This window comes from Hippocampus zosterae, chromosome 9, assembly GCF_025434085.1.
Source record: "Hippocampus zosterae strain Florida chromosome 9, ASM2543408v3, whole genome shotgun sequence".
In the NCBI taxonomy this organism is placed as follows: Eukaryota; Metazoa; Chordata; class Actinopteri; order Syngnathiformes; family Syngnathidae; genus Hippocampus; species Hippocampus zosterae.
The window spans coordinates 24,753,195-24,775,062 of record NC_067459.1 but is presented as its reverse complement, the minus strand read 5'-3'; the positions used below and the strand labels follow the sequence as shown (position 1 = coordinate 24,775,062).

Below are 21,868 nucleotides of genomic sequence, written 5' to 3'. Positions count from 1 at the left end.
CTCTTCTTGTTTTTTTTTTTCTTCCTCTCCTCCAAACTCACGACTGGCCTTCTCTCGCTCTCCGTCTCTCGTTCTCCATCTCGCGCGCATAAATCAAGCACCCGTGCGGAATAGCCCGGGTCTAGGAGGGTCGAGCGAAGCCCCCGGGCGGGGGGGGGGGGGGGGGGGGGGGTCAGTCAAGGCAAGCGCCGGCCGCAGCAGTGATGCGGATAGATTGTGTAGCGCCTGCCCTCCCCGGCACCCACCCACGAGCTCACTGAGTGCCAGTCGGGGAGAACCGGGGGGGGGGGGGCGGGAAGGCTGCCACCATTTCCGGAGATCACAGCGATCACACTTTCTCTCTCTTTCTGCTCCTCACAGGGGTGGCACCTGCAAAGAAGAGCCCAAAACTGGTATGTTGTCTTTTTCTTTCTTTGCCCCCCCCCCCCCCCCCCAATCAAATGCTCTCTTGCATGATTTCCCATTTCGGCCCGGTGTTCGTTCTCGTCTTGTGTGTCCACGTCTGGCAGAGGGACATTTTCTTCCTTTTCTCATCCACTTTTCCTTCCACCTCTCGGGCGTCGTCCGAGGTCAGCATTTCTTTTTCTTGGAGGAGGTGGAGGTGGAAATCCCCGCCGTCGCCCCTCCTCCTCGGCTCCGTTCTGGGATGAGGGCCTTCGCCGCGCGAGTCCGGGAAACGTGGTCTCGTCCCGGGACGAGATCGGCGGGAGCCCGTCGACTCGCTGTGACCGGGCCCCGTTTGTCCTTTTTGTTTTGCAGGACGATTTTGAGCTGGCGCCGCCATACCGAGATTACACTCGCAGGGTATGTCGTGTCACGTCATGTCATTTGGGTGCGGTGGATATTCCGGGGGGGGGAGGTGTCGGTCGCGGCGTCATCGGCTTTGGATTCTGTCTTTCTCGTGATCGCCGTTTCAAGTGGTGCATTTTGGAGCAAAGCGCCCAGCCAATTGTTTTGGGGGCTTTCCCCCCCACACTTGTGTGTGTGTGTGTGTGTGTGTGTGTGTGATGGAGTGGAGATGAGCCCTTTGCCGTTGCCCCCCCACCCTACCGCTCAAGTGTGCCGTGGGGCGGGGTTGTGATCGCATCTCGCATGACTTCATGCAGGACGACGACATTTTGCGCTTCGGAAGCCGATCGTTCCAGAAACTGTTGCCAGTCGGTCTTCACGGGCGAGCGTCGGGGTGTCGGAGGTCCAACGGGCGGGCGAGGATGGCAAAGATCTTTTTTTTTTTTTTTTGGTGTGTCTCTTGTCACGAGGAGAGGCTGCGCGCGTGCCTTCACGGTCAAAGACCCGAGAGGTCGTCCCGCGTGCGATGCAGTCGCTGTCACTCGCGATCGGCGTCTGCCGCTCTGCTGCCGTGTTTTCGGTTTTGGGCTTGAGCGGTTTGAAAAAGGCAAGCCCGAAAAAGCCCGCATGAAAATGAAAGAGGATCAACAAATCCTTGGAAGGTTGTTTGTCTCTTGAGTAGCTCGCTGGCGTGCTGGTTTCAGTTTCAGGAAGTTGGGCTGAATGTTTGTCTTTACGAGAAAAGCGTTGTCCCGCGCCGCCGCGCGCCGTGTCGCCTTTTGGGAAGAAAACGCCTTTGAATGTTAGATTTGTTTGCATTTGAAATTTGGGATCTTCCCCGAAAGGCGTGCATCTATTTTTGGAATTTATATTCATTCATTCATTCATCTTCCGAGCCGCTTGATCCTCACCAGGGTCGCGGGGGGTGCCGGAGCCTATCCCAGCCGTCTCCGGGCAGTAGGCGGGGGACACCCTGAATCGGTTGGCAGCCAATCGCAGGGCACACGGAGACGAACAACCATTCGCACCCACACTCACACCCAGGGACAATTTAGAGCGTCCAATCAGCCTGCCACACATGTTTTTGAAATGTGGGAGGAAACCGGAGCACCCGGAGAAAACCCACGCAGGCCCGGGGAGAACATGCAAGCTCCACGCAGGGAGGCCGGAGCTGGAATCGAACCCGGTACCTCTGCACTGTGAAGCCCACGTGCTAACCACTGGACTGCCGGGCCGCCATGAATTTATATTTTTATTTGATTTTATTTTTACCTTCATCATACGTTCGTACTGTCCTTTCTGCTGTTGAGTTGGCCGCTTTTTGTTTTTGTTCCATTTCCTTCCACGTCATCGCCCCTGCGTGCTTCTTTGCGATCGGTCGTCGAATTGCCTTTCCCGTCTGCTCGTCCAACAGCAGTTGTCGAGGAAGGACAGTCAGAACAGCTCCCAGCTCAGCGTTTCCAGCCAGCGCAGCGCCAACGCCGACTCGTCCTCGGCGGCCGGGCTCAGCGAGAACGCCGCTCCTCCGGTACCGTCGCAGCCCCTGCCGGGTCTTCCGCCCCAGGACGCGACGGTCGACGGGACCATCCAGAGGAAACCGGATCCCTTTAAGATTTGGGCCCAGTCCAGGAGCATGTATGAAAGTAGGCGTAAGTAGAAATTTTTTGGTGGCGGTTGGGTGAGCGCCGTGCCGCGCCGCACCGCGCCGGCCTTTGGAGAAAGACCCGGGGCGGGATTGGCGCCGACGCCCGGGACTTCCTTTAGCGTATTTGCACCTCTTGCGCTCATTGGCAGCCGAGGATGTTCACGAGTGCTTTTGGCTTCAAGAAAAGTCGTCAGTGATCTCCTTCTGCCACCGCGGGACCCGTCGCCTCATGCGGCCCCATGCCAAAAGGTTCTCGGTCCGGTCTGGCGGGAAGACAGACCGGACCGAGAGAAAAAGATTTTCTCGGACTTGCGTGAAGTGAGTTTAGGCAGACTTTTGGTAGAACGTCGGTTGCTAACGCAAACGTGTGGATCCTTGCAGTTCCCGACTTCCAGGAGCAGGACATTTTCCTCTGGAGGAAAGACACCGGCTTCGGCTTCCGAATCCTGGGAGGGAACGAGGAAGGAGAGCCGGTGAGCGTCCCGCTTTCCCGTTGAATTCCTTTTCTCTCGGCCGAAGGACGGGTTGCGAGCGCGGCGTCGCTTATCGGAGCGACTGCACTCTTTGTCCTTCAGATATACATCGGCCACATCGTGAAGTACGGCGCGGCGGACGAGGACGGACGCCTTCGCTCCGGCGACGAGCTGGTCTGCGTGGACGGCACGGCCGTGGTGGGCAAGTCGCACCAGCTGGTGGTGCAGCTGATGCAGCAGGCGGCCAAGCAGGGCCACGTCAACCTCACCGTGCGACGCAAAACCACTTACGCCGGTACGTCTCCGAAGATTTGAACAAAGGCGCGCTCGGAAAACGGGAAAAAAAAGTTTCTCTTCTCCGGCCGCCAAGATCTGTTGCTTTTTGCCGATTCAGAAGAGCGCAACCGGCACCTGTCGCTTATCTTATAAGCCTCAATTAATTGAGGCTTATACGCATTAATTGCGCTCAGTCCAGCAACCCCCCGCCCCCGAGCCTCTCGTCCGCGATCGCGCTTCGGACTTGGCGGTCTGGCGCCGGTTTGACGTCGCCGCGCGTCTGCTCTTCCGTCGTCCGCAGTTAAAGCCGAAGGAGACGTGCCCCCGTCGCCGGCTTCGTCCCACCACAGCGGAACCCGGGCGCCCAGCCTGACGGAGGAGATGGGGAAGCCGACTCCGCAGGGCAGTCAGAATTCCCTCAACACCGTCAGCTCCGGCAGCGGTTCCACCTCCGGCGGCGGGGGCGGCGCCAACGCCGCGGCGCTCGCCGTCGCCGCCGCCTCCGCCTCCTCGGCGCAGCCCCCCCACGTCAACGCCTTGCAGCCTTACGACGTCGAGATCCGCCGCGGGGAGAACGAGGGCTTTGGATTTGTCATTGTGTCATCGGTGTCGCGGCCCGAGGCCGGCACTACCTTTGGTAGGTGTTGTCTCCCCGCCCCCCCCTCCCCTGCATGAAATATGAAACGAGCTTCTCTTGATCACTGGGGTCTTTTATCTTTCTCTTAGCCTACCTGTCGACCTCGGCGAATAGCTGCCCTTACAAATGATTACGATTACCGCGCATGCTTTAGCTTTAGCTTTAGCAATCCGACCCTATGCGGCGATTCCAAAAAAACAAAATCACTTTTGGGCGGCCCAGTAGTCCAGTGGTTAGCACGTCGGCTTCACAGTGCAGAGGTACCGGGTTCGATTCCAGCTCCGGCCTCCCTGTGTGGAGTTTGCATGTTCTCCCCGGGTCTGCGTGGGTTTTCTCCGGGTGCTCCGGTTTCCTCCCACATTCCAAAAACATGCATGGCAGGCTGATTGAACACTTTAAATTGTCCCTAGGTGTGAGTGTGAGCGTGGTTGGTTGTTCGTCTCTGTGTGCCCTGCGATTGGTTGGCAACCGACTCGGTGTCCCCCGCCTACTGCCCGGAGACAGCTGGGATAGGCTCCAGCACCCCCCGCGACCCTAGTGAGGATTAAGCGGTTAGGAAGATGAATGAATGAATGAAAATCACTTTTGCTGGTTTGCCGTGTCAATCGTAGCGATCGACGACGGCATTGTCGTTGGCTACCAGCGGGTGAGACGATCTGGATTTCAGCCAAAATGGTCTTTGTGAGAAAGGTTCACACATTTTTTTTTCTCCCGCGCATAAAAGTTGTCATCCGCCGTATGTGATTTGAAATGATTTTTAAAAAAAAAACAAAAAACGGCACCACTTCAATCGCTCCTGCTAGCAGGCCGCCGCGAAGTGACAACGAGAAGTCACGGCCGTCCTTTTCATCCTTTTGAGCAAAATAAAGCACCAGCTCGACCAGCGCTTACGCGTAAACTAGCGACGGTCTGGAAAAATCTCATTTTGGACGAGCGCTTATAAATAAAATGTATTAATATTATTTTTTTTTGGTAAACTGCACGTGTCTTTTTTTTCTTTTCTTCTTCTTTAAATGCAACTCCCCCTAGTGGTGATTTCCCGTCTCCGCCGCTTGGCTATTTTCCCGCTTCTCTGTGTGGCTGCGGGCGAATTAACGCTGAACCTTGCCATTCTCTTTCTCCGCTCCCTTCCCTGTCTCCCGCCCATCTTGTTTGTCCGCCATGGCGACTCATACCCGCGCTCTCGATATTTGCGCGCCATCTCGTCCTCGGGTGACCATAGCCGGCAATGCCTGTGTGGCCATGCCTCACAAAATAGGGCGGATCATCGAGGGAAGCCCCGCCGACCGCTGCGGCAAGCTGAAGGTGGGAGATCGCATCCTGGCGGTCAACTCGTGCTCCATCACCAACAAGTCCCACTCGGACATCGTCAACCTCATCAAGGAGGCCGGGAATACCGTGACGCTGCGCATCATCCCCGGAGACGGTGAGCGCAAACGGTTTTTCGTCCTGCCCCCCGTTTTTGCCGTTCACTGACAGCATTCGACCGTGGAAGCCGCGCAACGATAAGGGGCCCGATACGCCTCCGAGGGCTACGCGTTTGCGTGTTTGCGGATTGATGGAGTGCGAGATACGTGATAAAATGCCCGTTTGGCGGATATTTAAACGAGCCACTGCGGCCTCTTCCTCCGTCAACTTCAGAGTCATCAAATGCATCGTTGCTGACCAATGCGGAGAAGATCGCCACGATCACCACCACTCACGCGGCCCAGCAACAGGCGGCGCCGGAGGCCAGGTGAGTGTGGACTTTGGCTCTCCGACTTCAGAATTTTCACGCAAAAACCAAACACCACCGCTATCGAAGTACATTAGCGTGCCGCTGACGCGACGGAGAAAGTTTGTAGTCCATGTTGACGGGTCTAAACGCTTCATCCGCCGCACGTCTCTGGGACAGACGCTCAAAGATGGGTCGCCGTGGTTTTTGCATTCGCCGCCTCGAATTCCCGCACGTTCAACACCGACAAAGGGCCAAATACGCCCGTGTCGCGACGTTAGCGCCCGCGAGGCTAACTTTCATCTGGGGCTAGCTCGCGGCGCTTTTACGCTAGGAGTCGCACGAAGACCTTTGAGCCGACTCTGAAATTCATCCCAATAACATGACGTAACGCAAAACATGAACATGGGGGGGTGCCCGCTCACATTTTTGTCCTGTCTGGTCATCGAAAGTTCACCTCAGGGGTGTCCAAACTTTTTGCCAAGGGGGCCAGATTTTATGTGTTAAAATGTCGGGGGGCCGACCTTGGTTGACATTCTTTACATTGAACAACAATATTGTTCAGCAAATTTTAGTAAGCCAGTCTGTTTCACATTTCCATTTTTATTTGAATTTCAACAATCTTAAGAATTTCTTTTGCTTCATTTGAAACAGGAATTTGAAATATGACATATCGGTCAATATAAACACGGAGTGATGTCTTGTTAACTCGTCAGTGATGCCCTCTAGTGTCTAAATGCTATTACTCATTTAGTGAATGCTATTACTCATTTAGCCACTAGAGGGAAGCAGTACTCTATGAAACATCACTCCCCAGTCTACGAGACCTCAGTCAATGCAACACGTGTTCCATTGCGCCCAACCTGCGGGCCAGACGGCACTGATTTTATGACAGGGGCCGAGGGCCGGATGAAATTCGACCGCGGGACGGATTTGGCCCCCGGGCCGGACTTTGGACATCCCTGGTTTACCTCATGTTAGCGTCATGAAAAAAAACCCCAAAACAAACACCATTGACCAAAACGACGCCGGCGTGTACCCGATGACGTGAGCGCTTAGCGTATGGCGTCCAAACAAAGCGTACACTGAAAGCTTCAAATCATGTTTCCGTTTCAGAAACAACACCAAACCAAAACAGGAGTCGTTTGACTTTCAAGCCCCTCCCCCGCAGCTTGCGCCGCAAGTCTCCGCCCAGGTAAGAAATGAAAAGTCCGCTTCGTTCTTGTTCTATATTTGTTGTTGTCGAAGCCCAGGATTTCTGTGTTTTTTGTATGACGGCGATGCCGCATGCTTTTTGCAAGCAAATCGGAGCCCACCCGGAAGGGGGGGGGGCGCACGCCTCCGTATCTGATCCAGCAAACGAGAGCTTGACGCAACTATTGTCTTTGTTTCCCCCTTCCTTTCTTAGGATTCCGAGTTTTACTCGGCAGACCTGGAGAGAGACAGCAAAGGCTTCGGCTTCAGTCTGCGGGGCGGCAGGGAGTACAACATGGACCTTTACGTACTCAGACTAGCGGAAGACGGAGCGGCCGTCCGCAACGGGAAAATGAGGGTACGGACTTTGGAGAAGGAAAGGGGGAAGGGCCCGAAGTGCCCCGCCCCCCCCTGCCCCAACCGCCTCTCATTCTCATTCGATCCTCTTTGGCCCTTCCCAGGTTGGCGACGAAATCCTGGAAATCAACGGCGAGAGCACCAAGGGCATGAAGCACTCCCGAGCCATCGAGCTGATTAAAAGCGGGGGCCCGCGCGTCCATCTGGTGCTCAAGAGGGGTGACGGCTCGGTGCCCGAATATGGTGGGTCAATCTACGAAAACATTCCATTTTCACCCATCTTCACACCCTGAGCCGGCCGGGGGGGACACGGCCTGCCGGACGACGGCGGCTTCTTGAAGGGGAACTCCATCCGCCTCCCCCCCCCCCCCCCCCCCCCCGCGGCAACCTTCAAGGACCTCCTTCGGCGTTGTCTGGGTGTCTTTCTGGTGGAGGTCACGCTTACGCTTTGGGATTTTCGGGGGCTGCCGTCGTCCATGCCGCTGTCACCCGCTTTCCGCGTGGTCCTCCTGCCACGTTTCACCTTGGAGCCGAATTTCTCTGCCGCTGCCGCCCGACGACCCGGCAGACTGACTGACCTTAGCGTGAGAAAGACTTTTGATTTTGATTTTTTTTTGTTTTTGGGACGCTTCCTCATCATCAAAACCACAAGTGAGCTCGAAAAGGAGGAAAAAAAACAAACAAAAACGAGCCCAACAACTACAAGAAAACTTGACGAGGGGGGGGGGGGCTTCTCAGAAGAAAATGGAAATGGCAGTTGCACCGAAACGCAGCTTTTGTCCCAAAATCTTGCTGATATTTATCGAAGGTGAATGTAAGCTACCCAACAAAGGAAGTGCAAAGTGCAAAGGCCCCGCCCGGGAGAGACGCGCTTGACGTCGCATCCTTCGCGCCCATTCGCACGACCAAAGTCAATTGCCACCGCCGTGTCGAGTTTTGTCCACAGATAAACAAACGGAGGCCCAATTCTGCCGAGATTTTGCTTCCGCGTCCGGAGCCGGAAAGCCAAAGCACAAATTCCTGGAGAAAACTCGACTCGCCGCCGCAACTTGTCGATTGGATCTTCCTCCTTTTGTCTATTTTCCATAATATTTATGGAGTTTTTTTTTTTTTTTTGCATCGATCATCACTATGATTTGAGCAGTGTTGATTGACAGTCCTGTTCCATGTACGCCGTTTCCTTTTTGTTGGCTTTCGCAACCTTTGGATCCGCGCCTGATGACCTTTCGTTTTGATGTTGTCATCTTGCTTACGTTCGTTTACTCCGCGTGTAAAACTGCTTGACATGCTGTTGTCGTGGCTGCGTGCGAGTATCGCTTTGTTTTTCTTTTTTTTTTTTGTCGAGGAATGGCGTCTTTGCTGCTTGCCTGTCCAAATCTTGGTTTGTGCGTGCGTGTATGTCGTGGGGGGGGGGGGGGGGTGTTGCGTTACGCGTGTACTCGCTTTCGGGTCTTTTCCTCTGCAAATGCTGGTTTCCACTGAAGGGCGACTTCCCGCCCCCCCCCTTGGCGGCTCTTTCATCGGAACGACCGGGTGGTCAAATAAAGCTTCTGTTTCCATGGCGGACGCAAGTCGTCCTTTTGGCCACGTTTCCTGCGAGTGATCTTAAAAGCGCTTCTCTTTTGTCTCCTCTCTGTTTCTATTTGCCTCCCTCGGTGTGTGTGGCTTTGCGCCGGGCTTCCTTCAGGGCCGCCGGCCTCCCATCTCACTGCATGTTTGAGAAATGACAAGATGGGGGAGGCCTCGGTCCTCCAAAGTCCAACCACGGTTTGTAACTGTCCTCCGCTGCACTGACCCCCCCCCCCTTCCCATTTGTGTGTTCGTGCCGCAAAGTCTCTCCGGCGCCTTTCGCCTCCGTCAACGATCGCCAAATCCAAATGAAACGTTTTTTTTTTCCTGAAGCGTCAATCATCCGTTCGGTAGCAACGGAACCTGTTCTCACGAGAATTGCGCGGGAGGATTTCGGGGAAGGCCACGCGGCGGCAGTGCCGATATGTCTTGGGGGGGGGGGGTTGCTGGGAAAAAAAAAAAATAGTCATCCGAAATTTTGCATTTGATCGATGTACGTCGGCCTCTGTAATTATTGCCAAAATTGTTCTTTATTTATCCATCCATCCATTTTCCGAACCGCTTAATCCTCACCAGGGTCGCGGGGGTGCCGGAGCCCATCCCAGCCGTCTTCGGGCAGGAGGCGGGGGGACACCCTGAATCGATTGCCAGCCAATCGCAGGGCACACAGAAACGAACAACCATTCGCACTCACACTCACACCTAGGGACAATTTAGAGTGTTCAACCAGCCTGCCACGCATGTTTTTTGAATGTGGGAGGAAACCGGAGCACCCGGAGAAAACCCACGCAGGGCCGGGGAGAACATGCAAACTCCACACAGGGAGGCCGGAGCTGGAATCGAACCCGGTACCTCTGCACTGTGAAGCCCACGTGCTAACCACTGGACTACCGGGCCACCTTGTTCTTTATTTAGCTCGTAATAATTAATTTTTTTTGTCCTACTAATACAGAACCCCCCCCCCCCAAAAAAAAAAAACTTTTGACAAGCTTTAGTTCGGAGCGGGTTAAAAATCCCACATTCGGACTCATTTTCTTTCCGTCAAATGGTGCGTTCGGCCATGATTATTACTTTGCGCACCCCCCCCCCCTTTGCCAATCAAAGCGCACCAAATCTTCTGTCATTGTTTGACAAGATGGCAAAAAAAAAAAAAACGTGTCCTCTCCTCCGCGCTCTCCGCTTGCGTCTCTTGAAGCGTTTGTGCAATTTTCCGTCAAAATTTTGGATCAATCTCGGGCCTCCTCGAAGCTAAAGGCCGCCAAGAGTTGTGCCGCGATATTGTTTGGAAATTCCACGTTTGCTCCACCATTTTGAGCGAGCGTCAAGCGTCCTTTGGGTCCTTGGGTCCTTTTGGGTCCTTGCTCTTGAGCCAAAGTCTTTGCGTCTTTGAGGACACCGTACTTATTCTCGTGAGAACATGTTTTGGAGGCTCGGCGGAGGTAACGGGCTAACGGTCCGACAGTCGGGCCGCCCGCCTCGACCTGCGCGTGAAATCCGAGCTTGCTTTGAGTGGCGTCCTCGCGGCGCCTCCAGAGGTGAACCCGAGTAGGTTCCAGGTTTGTTCCTGTTCACGTTGGCTTCACCTTTCGAATGACGTGCCGCCGTCGCCGCCGCCACCACCGCCGCCGCCGCCGGTGCCTTTTTTCTTTCGTTCCATCTGCCGCCACGCCATCTCGCTTTCTCGCGGTCCTCCGCACGTCATTTGAAGGCATGTCCGGTCTGAATGCGGCACTGTGTTGCAGACGGCAGCCGCCGCGACAGCGGCGCAGCCTCAGGGCTACAAAACGCTGCGGAAGTGATTCCGGCGCCCTTCGACGAGCCCTCGGAGCAAAGCTACAAGCCGGAAGCCCAAATCTCATCCGGGGCCAGGAAGGAGACCGCCCACCAAACTTCGGGCACCGGCAAGCAGCGTTCACGTCACCGCCATCGCTCTCCTCACAAGAAAACCGGCACGGGAAAACACAAAAGGACAACGTCTCCCAGGAAGACCAACCTGTTAAGGAAGAAGAAGGACGAAAAGGCAAAATACGGCCAGCGCCACCATTCGGGCGGGCGCCGCCACCGCTCTCCCGACAAGGGCTACAAGCGCTCGCGCAGCGCGGAGAACGCTCTGGACGGCCGTGGCGGGGGACGCCGCGGCAGTCGCTCCCCCGAAAGGCGGCGCGACCACCGCTCCCGCCACCGCTCTCCTTACCGCTCTCGCCAGCGCTCGCCGCGCCGCTCGCCCGGCCGCTCGCCGCGCCGCTCGCCTCCCCGCTACAGGTCGCCCCCTCGCCGGCGCTCCCCCGCCAGAGGCCACGGCCGCTCCCCCGACCGCAGATACGGCTCGCCGCGGGCCGCCGGGCAGCGGGGCAACGAGAAGCCCGCCGGGGCCGAGGCGGTCTCGAGGGTACCGCCGAGGTCCGCCGAACCGAGCCTGGCTTTCGAGGACAGCGTCTTGCGCGAGGCCCCCGCCCCGCTCCGCCTCAACGGGGAGGCCGGGGTAGAGCGCGCCGGGGTAGAGCGCGCCGTGGTGAGCGATAGCCTCCTGACGAGGGCCTCGGCCATGGAGCGAGCCTTCGGCGGCGGCGGCGGCGACGACAGCCTGCTGAGGGAAATTTCCCGCAACCCCAGAGACACCTACAGGAACGTCTCCCTCCCCAGGGTGCGCACGCCCGACTCCGACTCCGACTCGGCTTACCGCAGGTACACCTCGCTCCTGAGGGGGCGATCGCCCGGGAGGGCGGACGGGAACTACCCCGGCGGGAGATCGTCTCCGGAGCCGTACAGAACCCGCAGCCTTGGACGAGACATCTCCCCGATCGGAAGCCCCCCCAGAAGGCGAGACTCGGAGGACGAAGAGGACGACGACAACTTTGTGGCGGCCAGGGTGAGGGAGTACTACAGCACGCTCCGGAGCGACGTCAGTCGCTCCGCCAGGCCGCTGCTTCCGGAGCCCAAGAGGACCTACAAGGACAACCCCAGAGACCTGAGCATCTGATTGGACGGCAGCCCCCTCCCATCGCAGCAAAGACGCCGCCGTTGGTCGGAAGCCGTTCAAAGCCGCCGTGGACGCACGCTTACTACCAAGACAAGACGGTGCTTCGTTGGCTTTGTTTTCTCTTGAGGGTTTATTATTTCCCCCTTGATTCGGGTTGACATTCCACCCTTGGAACAATGCAGACTTTTCCGTCAAATCTAAAAACCATCCAAACAATGATGTGCCTAACCGTTCCACGACCAACCACTCCTTTGTTTTGTTGGATACTCGGCAGACATTTTGCGCCGAGCCAAAGGAAATGTCCCGCAAGGATCCTCATGGTGTGCATGTCTTGACTGGTCTCTCTCTCTCTCTTTCTTCAACCCCAGCCCCCGAGTGCCACTGTTTTATAGAGATTTCGCCAGACTATAGCACAAGCCTGCATTTGTTTGTACATTTTTGGACAGTTTGCAGTATGTGTACATTCAGAGCTGATCATTCAAAATGAATGAAGGGGAAACTCAACGTTCAACTATAACAATGGTGATGGATGTTCAAATAAAATAATATATTCAGCGCATGGTGTAAATGTCCTAAACCCCCCGCCCCCTTTCCCACCCACGAATCATTCAAGCGCGATTCTCTCCATAGATGTCAAGGTTTTGTTCGCCGATGTTGCCGTAGCGTGGCGGAGAGGTGACGTGGATGAAGTCGATTACCGGGATGTGCTCACCCGAATACAATTGGCAAGATATATTTCTTGATTGAGATTGAGGAATCTCAAACTACACTGTGCAAGCTTATGTTAAATTATTAATTATTTTCATTTTATATTTGAGCATTATATTATTTTGTGTTACGGTTACGTAGGTTATATTCCGTTTAATAATCGCTTCAACAAGTTTATGTTGATATTGTCTGATTGGTTGAAGGAAACCAGGAAGTGTTTGAGTTGATTGGTTGAAGGAAACCAGGAAGTGTTTGAGTTACCGGAAGAAAGTGTGATCTCGTTCGTTCGGGAGTTGCGGAGCAGACGTTGAAAAAATAAAAGCCGCGTAAGTAGAGCAATCCACGAAAAATCTGCGAACCCCTAAATTTACGATTGCATCACCCGACTTAAACACAAACCGACAAACCCAAGACGACACTTAGGTTTGCCTCGAAGCACTTTCAGCCACGAGAGAATTCGGGAGTCGGTCACGTCTGCGCCTTCCCGAATTTGTCGGCCCCCCACCAATGACCAACGTTTGGGACCGGTCCGCGTGCCGGCGCGGCGCTCTTCCGGTTTGATGGGCACCCAAGTCATGTCCCACGGCGCCACTCAGCGGCCAGAACTAGTCATTGCGCATTGGGATCGGTTCGTGATTGGCAAAGAGCGCCAACGACCGAGAGAAGAGAAACGAGCTGCCCATCGTAAACAAATCCAACCTGGAACAAGTCAAAATCCTCATCGATAATGTTGTACGAGCCATCAAAATGAAGGCATCGATGCTGTCTGTACAACAAATACACGACCGCATGGCGACGAGTATGTGAGTATACCAGACAATTGGAGAGGTAAAAAAACGATGCTTTTGAAATTGTGAATTCAACAATCAAAACAATAGTACAGAATGAGACCTTGGCACACCCTTCTAGTAGATGAGAGCATAGACATAACGGTGCACAAAACGCTCGTCTTGTACGTTAAATACAGAGAGAAAAATAGTTTCAATCATTAAACTGTGTTGGGTGGAATAGTCCAGCTGACAACATAACTCAGTTTTATGCTAACCTCAGATGGTGCCTCAGTAAGGGCACTGTCACATTGCAGTTCCTGGCACTTCATGCTTTGCCATAATTGATATAAACCATTGTAAAAACAGCTACGTTAGTTAGTATGCTACACTTTTGGTGACATGACTTTTGAGTTTTTCACTGAAAGCGGACAAACACACTTCATAAAGAAGTCATTTGATCGAAACCGTTGCCATAATTGTATCGTTTTAATTGAAACATGAACTTTCATCTTGAACTGCTTCAAACAACAAAGCGTATAAAAGTGGTTAAAATTGCGCGACTCTCCGTGTTTTTATGGTATGTGTTGTGTTTATTATTCAATTTATGTTAACTGCGCTTTAAATCGGGATGTGTTTTATTGTATACTAGCTGGTTCCTGCGGAAGGCTGGTAAGGTGGTGGTTCGGCCCACAAAATTGTTGTTGCTTGGTTCAACTTTTTGTTCATCTTCATTGCTTATCGCGAAAATAAAGAGATGTTTAGCTCTACTAAATAACTAACAATTTCATTGCAATGCTTGTGGGTAGACAACATTTTTTCGCTAAGATGCCCGCGCGATCGTAGTGAGTCACTGCCTGAGCGGCGCAGTGGCGGCGCGGTGAAGTAGGTACGCTTTGAAAAGGGACAGACGGAAGGACAGACCGCGTGCGGGACGACGCGCAATATATATATAGATGATACTGCGTGACCACAATTTGCATGGCGCATGTTGCTCACAGTGGTCCACGGGACCGCTCGGGGTGTTTGTGTGTTTTGCTCAGACACCCCCCCAAAAAATAGAGGGAACATTGGTCACGAGGGGTGAGTGACATCACGCTCTGAGCTGTCCAAAAAGGCCAAAGCGGTCAAGATGGAGATGCCGACCTCGGGGAAATCCTGCCATCGAGCTCAGTTCGTAATGAGAGCTCTCTGGCTTCATATTTGTCTCTTTATCGCATCAAACGCAAATCTTTGGAGCGTGTAGCAAAACAGCACTCGATGTGACGGCTGTCATGACTTGCGGTGGGGCGTCCAGTCGAGCGGACTTGGGGAAAAAAATGGCCAAATGGGCTGCGACTCACCTTGATGAGGATCTGGAGTGGTTTTTGGAATAACCTATCGCGATTATGCGATTTTTTTTTTTTCTTCCTGGCCAAACGCCACTGCTGACATGTGCACAGGAAGAAGTGCTTATTGTACGAAAGGGCTGTAATAGAACGACGAGGAGGGAGGGATTGGCCGTAAATAAGGAGTGAGTTTACTCCGTTGGGAACATTGGAAACGACGTGGACCAGAACAGGAAGAACAACCAGTGGCACTTCCTGCCTTACTTTGTGCCAAAAGGGCTGATTGCTACCTTTTCTTGAGCAATACAGTGCTGACGCCCACCTGTAATGAGTAGTGGGAGGTGTGTGGGTGTGCGCGCACACACACTCCTTCCACGAATTCTTCACCGCATCCTCCCGAGTAAGGAACAGTGAGTAAGCACGCGTGTGAGAACACGAGCAAACTTTGGAGCAAGTACCGAATGAGGCGTAGGAGTGCGAGGGTGCGTTGGAGGAAGTTGCTTCACGAGAGGAAAGGTGAGCCTCATCCTGCGCAGGACAATGCGGCGCACGTCTGCCGGGACACCCAGTCAGTTGAGAAAACTGGCCGTGTTGTACGTGTCCGATAAATGTCCCGGCCCCCCCACCTGATCTCTCACGGCGCAGCACAGAGGCTGGGAATACCCGGGCCCGGTGCCTTTGGGATCATCGGGAAGAGGGCCGGGCCGACCCGGTTTGCGGGTCTTTGGGACAACGGTTCGGGTCGCACGGCACGAACGCGAAGCTCAGCGCGGCGGTCGTGTGGGAAAATGGCAGCGAGCGTGCTCCGCGACCCCTGCGGCCTGCTCCCGGGGGGGGGGGGGGGGGGCTATGGGAGCCCAGAGGATGCCTCGCAGAAAATAGTTTGCTCTGAATTTTACACGTGATTTCAGAGTGGGTCGCTTCGTAGAATACGCCGGGTGGTCCTATTTCGGTCCCTGACGGAAGTCGCTCTTGTTCGATGAGAGCCCAAACGAGTCCAAAAGTTCTTGCCAACAAGCACCAGTACAAGAAATAAAAGTGGCCTTCTTTCAACTCGAGTCATGTCCGTGCAAAACGCGTGCGCCTCCGGCCCTTGGCAGCCCACCTCCTTCGGACTTGGTCAGATAAAATGCAGGACGCCCCCCCCCCCCCACCCTCCTCCCGACCTCCCCATCTGACCTTTCGACCCAAACGTTGGACAGAAGTAGTCAGAGGTTATCACGAGGTGCTATCTGAGCACTTTAAGCCTTGAGCGAACGGGCGCCCCCACAGACTGAGAGTTGTCAAATAAGCCGCCCCGCGCTGACTCAGCCCCCCCCCCCCACCCGCACCCACGCGGACACGGCTGGGACCAAGTCCCCCTTGAGTACGAACAGAGCCCCTACCCCCAGACTTAACTGTAATGGGATGTGTGTGCTTTTTTGTGTGTGTGTGTGTGGTTTGCTTGATGGGCCTTTTTCAGCTCACCTTTGACCTTGATGTGATTCCATCCAATGCAAACGCCTCTGACACGCAAATCCCCGACACACTTTTGATACTTGCCAGAAGCCCTCAGATGTTTCGGCAAACGAGTAGTGACGGGAAGAAAAAAAAAAAACAAAAACTGAGCTGCTATGCATCGAGACAAAAAGGCGTGCGCGAAATGCACTCGGTGGGATTGTCACGTTTTGTTGAACGACATATCAAGCTGAATGATGTCTGGTCGGTTGAAATACGTCTTAAGCATAACAGCGTCTCGAAGGGGGGAAAAAAAAACAAAAACGATGGACAGCCTGGGAAAACAGGTGAGGTTGAATGTGAGCGATCAGCAAGACCGCACGGTTGAGGAGTCCATTCTTTCGAAAAAAAAAACATCAAAACAAAATGATTCTCATTGACCAGTGAGGTCCGAGGAAAATCGTCCTGCTCTCTGTCGTTGGTTTGTTTTTTCACAGTGTAGATCGTTTTGAACCGCATTATACCGTATTGGCCCAAATATAAGACGGCCCTGATTATAAGACAACCCGTTCTTTTTCAAGACTCAAGTTTGAAAACAGACTTTTTGAACACCAAATTAATTTAATTCATTCATTCATTCATCTTCCTAACCGCTTGATCCTCACTAGGGTCGCGGGGGGTGCCGGAGCCTATCCCAGCTGTCTCCGGGCAGTAGGCGGGGGACACCCTGAATCGGTTGCCAGCCAATCGCAGGGCACACAGAGACGAACAACCATTCACGCTCATACTCACACCTAGGGACAATTTAGAGTGTTCAATCAGCCTGCCACACATGTTTTTGGAATGTGGGAGGAAACCGGAGCACCCGGAGAAAACCCACGCAGGGCCGGGGAGAACATGCAAACTCCACACAGGGAGGCCGGAGCTGGAATCGAACCCGGTACCTCTGCACTGTGAAGCCCACGTGCTAACCACTGGACTACCGGGCCGCCCGCCAACGCCGACTTCTGTCACAATATTAAAATACATAAAAACGCAGCAAATGGCGCTTGGAAGAGACAGACAGCTTTCATGCGATTTTTTTTTTTTTGCCAAGTCAGCCGTGCTGTGCAGGAACAGTCTCCAATGCCCAAAAATACCTGCATTCCACACACATGGCAAAGTCGAGCGCGCACACACACAAAAAAAAGTCACCTGGGATGATTTGAGGTCAGTTGCGTCACTATTTGAACGCTGCGCACACACACACACACACACGAACACACACACGACACACCACACGACACACCACATGGCTCCAATGGGTGCAAGACATTTTGTGTCGTTGTGACAGAACGCAGATGACGCTAATTATATCACTTCCTACTCGCCGCTTCAAGGCTTTTAAAAGCTTCGGCTTTTTATCTGGTCAGAGAGCAAACTAATTGCCCGCTAGAGTCAAGAGCTGCTTTCGGATGAGCAATGGCGTGTCTGTCTGATGTGGATTCATCCAAAACTTCAGTCAACCTTTTCTGACATTGAGCCAAGTTTGGGCTATTGAGCAATGCTAGCTCAAGGAAATAGGAGACTGCGGAGACTGACTAAACGCCCACCTAAAAAAAAAAAAAAAATTTAAAAAGAAGACACCAAACCACTTGGGAATCTTGCAAGAAGCCAAGCTATTCTTCTTTGCGGGGACAGACTGTATGTTCTCTCCTCGGTGCTAATTATTTTCCTGAGCGCTACTCAAGGCAAGAGGCGTAACTCAGTAAGCGGAGAAGCTTTGAATGGATTTCCTTTGGAGAGCTAAATCGCTCCGTCTCTCCCCTAAACATTGTCAAATGCTTTTCCACTTCTCGGCAATTCTCCGGATCAGGCGCTCATTCTCGACAAGAGTACATTTCTTGTATTCCGTCCGTGAGCAGGAAATGGCGGAAGATGCCGGATGGAACTCATGCGTGAGACTTCTCAATGAGCTTATGTTGCGCCGCACGTAGCGACATAAATCTCCTTTGGCCGCAAAGAAATGGAGCCGAACGACGGCCGAGCCGCGTGCTTTCTCATGTCTCGGCGGCGTCTTTCCGCAAAATGATTACGTCCGATCGGGCAGCGGCCTCTCGCCCAAAGTCCTCCGCTGGGGGCGGGTTGTCGCGGCGTCAAACTTTGACGGGCGTCGGGATGGATGAACGTGCTCAGTAACGAGCGGCAAAAAAAAAAAATCCAAGCGTACCGTCTCAAAGACTACAGACGAGTTTTTGATGCCAATCAAATTCCAGCGAGAGAGAACCCCAAAAGGTCAAAAGCGTCCCAAGCCAGATGAACTCGGTGCACTCGGCTTCCCCTTCCACAAGAAACGAGAAACATCGGCTCCCTCGCTCGGGTTCCTCCCACCCCCCGTTCCTTTTGGCAGCAGCGACAGCGCTGCCGGTGAACAAATCGCTTCCAGCTCAGGTCATATTCAGGATGTTGAAGCTAGGGAGGGGGGGGGATCCGGGGGGGGGCAGGGGGGGGGGGGACACCAGATGTGCTCTGCCAAGATGCACGCAAGCAAACGGCATTTCTTTTCTCCGACGACTGCTCTCCATTTCCCTGTGACGATCGCAGAGAACAACAACAACAAACCGGCGCTAAGCGGGGCCATCTCGGGGCCTGTCTCGGGGGGGGGAAGGGGATGGATCGTCGCTCCCCAGAGTTCAAAGGATGTATTGAGCCCACTACGAGAAGATATTGATCAACTGAACAGATTTACAAAAATGTTCGAAAACCTGTGACGGTCTTGCACGATCCACCGTGACCTTTCCGACCTGTCAGATTTGCGAGAATTAGCGCCAGCGGCGTCTCAACCGCTGACGGCCGAAGCTTTGGTCTCCTCCGCCAGGAGGCCCAAGTTGCGGCGAGTCCCTTCGTCTGCGCCTCGTCACTCGACGCTTTCCTCTGAAAGCGAGGGCCAAAGGTAGGCGGGGGCAAAACTGATGCAAAGCTCGGTGCTTTGAACAAACGCAGATATCAGATATCGCTTCCACCTAGACGACATCTTCGAAACATCTTTCCTGGCGTGGGGCGGGTAGAAAAGAAGCCGGAGCTGTGGCTGAGGACGAGAGAGCCGAGAAGGAATTTCAGCAGACCGCATGAAGAGAAGCTTTTCAAGAGAGCTTAAGGGGGGGACAAGTGGGTGATTCGGAGTCTAACCGTGTGACGAAACCCGCTATGAGACAGAGGACGAGTTGAAATGTCAGTTGCAAAATAAAAGCTTGCCGCTATTTCTTCTGCCCTTCGGCAAAATGGACATTTTCCTCCAGAGTCCAACTTGGACGAGTCAGAATTTGAGAGCCTGTTTTTTTGCATTGAAATAAGAGGGGTCGTCTTATATTCGGGGTCTAGGCCGTTATACCCATTCACGACGCTAGATGGCGCCAGATATCATTGAAGCGAATGCTGAACGTGACTCCCCAGGCCAAAGTGAGCCCCTGTTACGAAGAATAAAAATAAAAATAGCGGTAGCACAAAGAAGAAAAACAAAAACAGTGGTAAGAAAGAAAAGATTAGAAAATAATAGAAGAGATAACAGAAAAAAATGGAGAAATCTGGAGAAGAGTGGGTCGAAGATCGGACAGGTTAACCGGCAGCTGAGAAGTTGATGATGTCATTTACATTTCAAAAACCAGAAGCCATTCATTTACGACTGCGATTGCACTTGAGTTGACATATTGAAATGAAATGAAATGTTCAGATATGAAGATTTGAATGAGGCTTTTTCTCTCAAATATATCGTTAGAATCATTTGTATCACATGCACTGAAATTATTTTCTGTATACAAATTAATTTGGGGCGATCGGGCTTATTCATCCAGTCGGTTTGATGTTTGCGGCGTGTTCAGATTTGCTTTCCCGGGCCTTCCTTTCCCCCCACCGAGCGAAACTCGGGCCGTTCCGAAGAGCCAGCTGTTGAGGTTTACAGCTCTAAAGGGGGCTGCTTTTTCCCCCCTCCGTGAAATGAGCCTCTCTGCTTCGTATTATTCGAGCGCCTTTGCCAGGCCTTCAATTCACTGTCCGTGAGCTGCCAATAACTCAAAGCGGTTGTTGGAGACGAGCGCGGCTGCGTCGAGCTCCACCCGAGCGTGGTTCCTCACCGGTCTGACGCGGAGCACCCCTTCGCGCCTCGTCTTCTTCGGAGCTTGCTGCTTCCCATGTTTGGTGTCAACGTTTGCATTCCTGTCATATTAAAACGTCCTTGCGCAGATGTTTGCTTTTTTATTTTATTTTATTTTTTTTCCTGGGGCGGTGCTGAAAGTGAGTGATTAACAATTGTGGTACCACACATGGTTGTGATGAATTTCCATGCGAGTTAGGCACGGTTGATTTGAAACCGTATGGCGGCCGTGTCGCCGCCAGACAATGACAAAAAAAAAAAAACAACAAAAAACGAAACGGGACTCGAGACAATTTGGGTGATGAGTGATCGCTTGTGAAATCGAGAGGTGAAGGCAATCGATCGTTGAGCAACGTTAGCGATCGCTCCGTTGATTTTTCCAAAGAGAAAATGCAAGACGTCAATGTTATTAAAAATGACGCCGTTTGTCATTTTGGGGGATTCCGCCAATGTAGAAATTTGTCAACGAACAAACGGCGACTTTGCTTCGACGGGCAATAATTTGGACTCTGAAACTCGTGACCCGCGGCTGTTGCGGACCCCCCCTTGCTCACCGGGAGCTCGAATACCGTCGCGAGCTAACGCGTTCGTTCCCGTCGGCCTTGTGGGGGATCTTCTTAGTCCACGTTGACCCATTTACGCAGCCAGCTTCCCTCCCGGCGGGACTCGGGCGGACATTTGCCACAAAATGGCGGCCGTTGACCCGGAACGATTGGCACGGTGTCGGTTTTTGTGCTCCGCATTCGAGAGCGAGAGAAAGCGTTTGCACTCCGTCCCATCAGTCAACCGAGCGGGCATTTTCACCTCCAACTCACGAGCTTGCACGCCACGAGGAAGGCCGTCCCTTTTCGCAAGTGAAGGCGATGACTCACCCAACACTCTCGAGTTGTAAACACCAGAGTTCCTGGAAGCCCCGACGGGCTCCCCGGAACTCCGGGGATGCCCGCGTCTCCAAGCGAGCGCCGTCCCGCGTCTCGAAGGCGACGCCACCCTGCGCTCCAGCCGACGAATTTCATCTCCGTCGCGTCCGCGCGCCGCTGAGCCGCAGGGAGACCCAAGAATGCGCAAAGCGTTCCGACGCGGCTGGCCGGGAGCCGCCGACAGCTGTTTTAGCGCTCGGGCGGGACCTGCGGGACCCCGTTTTGCGCCGCGCGAGCTGTTCGAATGCGCCCGTTGCTCTTTGGACGTTGCGCCGTTCAAGGCCAAGAGCGCGTTCGGAGCGCCGGCATCCCCACCCCCCCCCCCCACCGTGACCTCTTTGGAACAACATCAATGTTGAAGGCAATGTCAAATACTTGGGCTCCGACTTGGTGCGGAGAGATATTCACTAGAGCGCGAGTTCAATTGAGTGGGCCAAGAGCGCGTCAGCTTGGGTGGGGCGGCTGAGAGGGAGTGAGAAGAGATTTGGAAAGCTCCACAATTAAAGTGGATGTCTTTGAAATCCTGCGCCCCGCCGCGCCGCGCCGGGCCGGGCCGGGCTCGGCCACTTCATTCAAGCTTTCCGCTCCCTGCGGACCGACGATCTGATCAGGAGGGGAAGTGAAGTTTACACTGATGAGAACTGCCCTGAATGATGTCGCTGACACACAAGTGAGGGGGGGGGGCTGACTCTGATGACCTCGGTGACCAATGAGAGCACACACACACACACAACTGTAATGACTTCCCTATTGAGAAACAAGGAGGGGGGGGGGGGGTGAACTCGGATATACAATCATTTGCCAATCATGTTGGACCGACAAAGACGAGATGGTTCTGCTTGAGACGGATCAACTTGAAAGTTTTGAGCAAAGAATCAGAAACTTTGTGTTGCAGCCATCAAATTCTGATTGAAACACACACACACGCGGGGGTGGGGGGGGTGG

General features: G+C 53.6%; 3 protein-coding genes across 7 annotated transcripts in view; 2 read left to right on the top strand and 1 right to left on the bottom strand.

Annotated features, from left to right (window-relative positions):
* LOC127607505 (membrane-associated guanylate kinase, WW and PDZ domain-containing protein 1-like) overlaps nucleotides 1-12,191 on the top strand; it is a 35,015-nt gene extending 22,824 nt beyond the window's left edge. For 3 of the 5 annotated variants that reach the window (XM_052075879.1, XM_052075878.1, XM_052075877.1), the window contains 12 exons: nucleotides 361-392; nucleotides 760-804; nucleotides 2,204-2,438; nucleotides 2,816-2,907; nucleotides 3,010-3,202; nucleotides 3,485-3,820; nucleotides 5,043-5,246; nucleotides 5,462-5,555; nucleotides 6,651-6,729; nucleotides 6,943-7,086; nucleotides 7,190-7,328; nucleotides 10,397-12,191. In XM_052075879.1, the coding sequence (XP_051931839.1) occupies nucleotides 361-392; nucleotides 760-804; nucleotides 2,204-2,438; nucleotides 2,816-2,907; nucleotides 3,010-3,202; nucleotides 3,485-3,820; nucleotides 5,043-5,246; nucleotides 5,462-5,555; nucleotides 6,651-6,729; nucleotides 6,943-7,086; nucleotides 7,190-7,328; nucleotides 10,397-11,634 (2,831 nt within the window). In that variant the 3' untranslated portion in view covers nucleotides 11,635-12,191. Of the gene's footprint in view, nucleotides 1-360; nucleotides 393-759; nucleotides 805-2,203; nucleotides 2,439-2,815; nucleotides 2,908-3,009; nucleotides 3,203-3,484; nucleotides 3,821-5,042; nucleotides 5,247-5,461; nucleotides 5,556-6,650; nucleotides 6,730-6,942; nucleotides 7,087-7,189; nucleotides 7,329-8,772; nucleotides 8,853-10,396 lie in introns of all 5 variants that reach the window. The other 2 variants (XM_052075881.1, XM_052075880.1) reach the window with 2 other exon arrangements.
* LOC127607535 (cytochrome c oxidase subunit 6C-1) overlaps nucleotides 1-21,868 on the bottom strand; it is a 116,822-nt gene that overhangs the window by 44,197 nt on the left and 50,757 nt on the right. The gene's annotated exons all lie outside the window — the stretch shown is intronic.
* Nucleotides 1-21,868, top strand: part of LOC127607517 (cytochrome b-c1 complex subunit 1, mitochondrial-like) — a 117,017-nt gene that overhangs the window by 86,727 nt on the left and 8,422 nt on the right. The window lies entirely within an intron of this gene.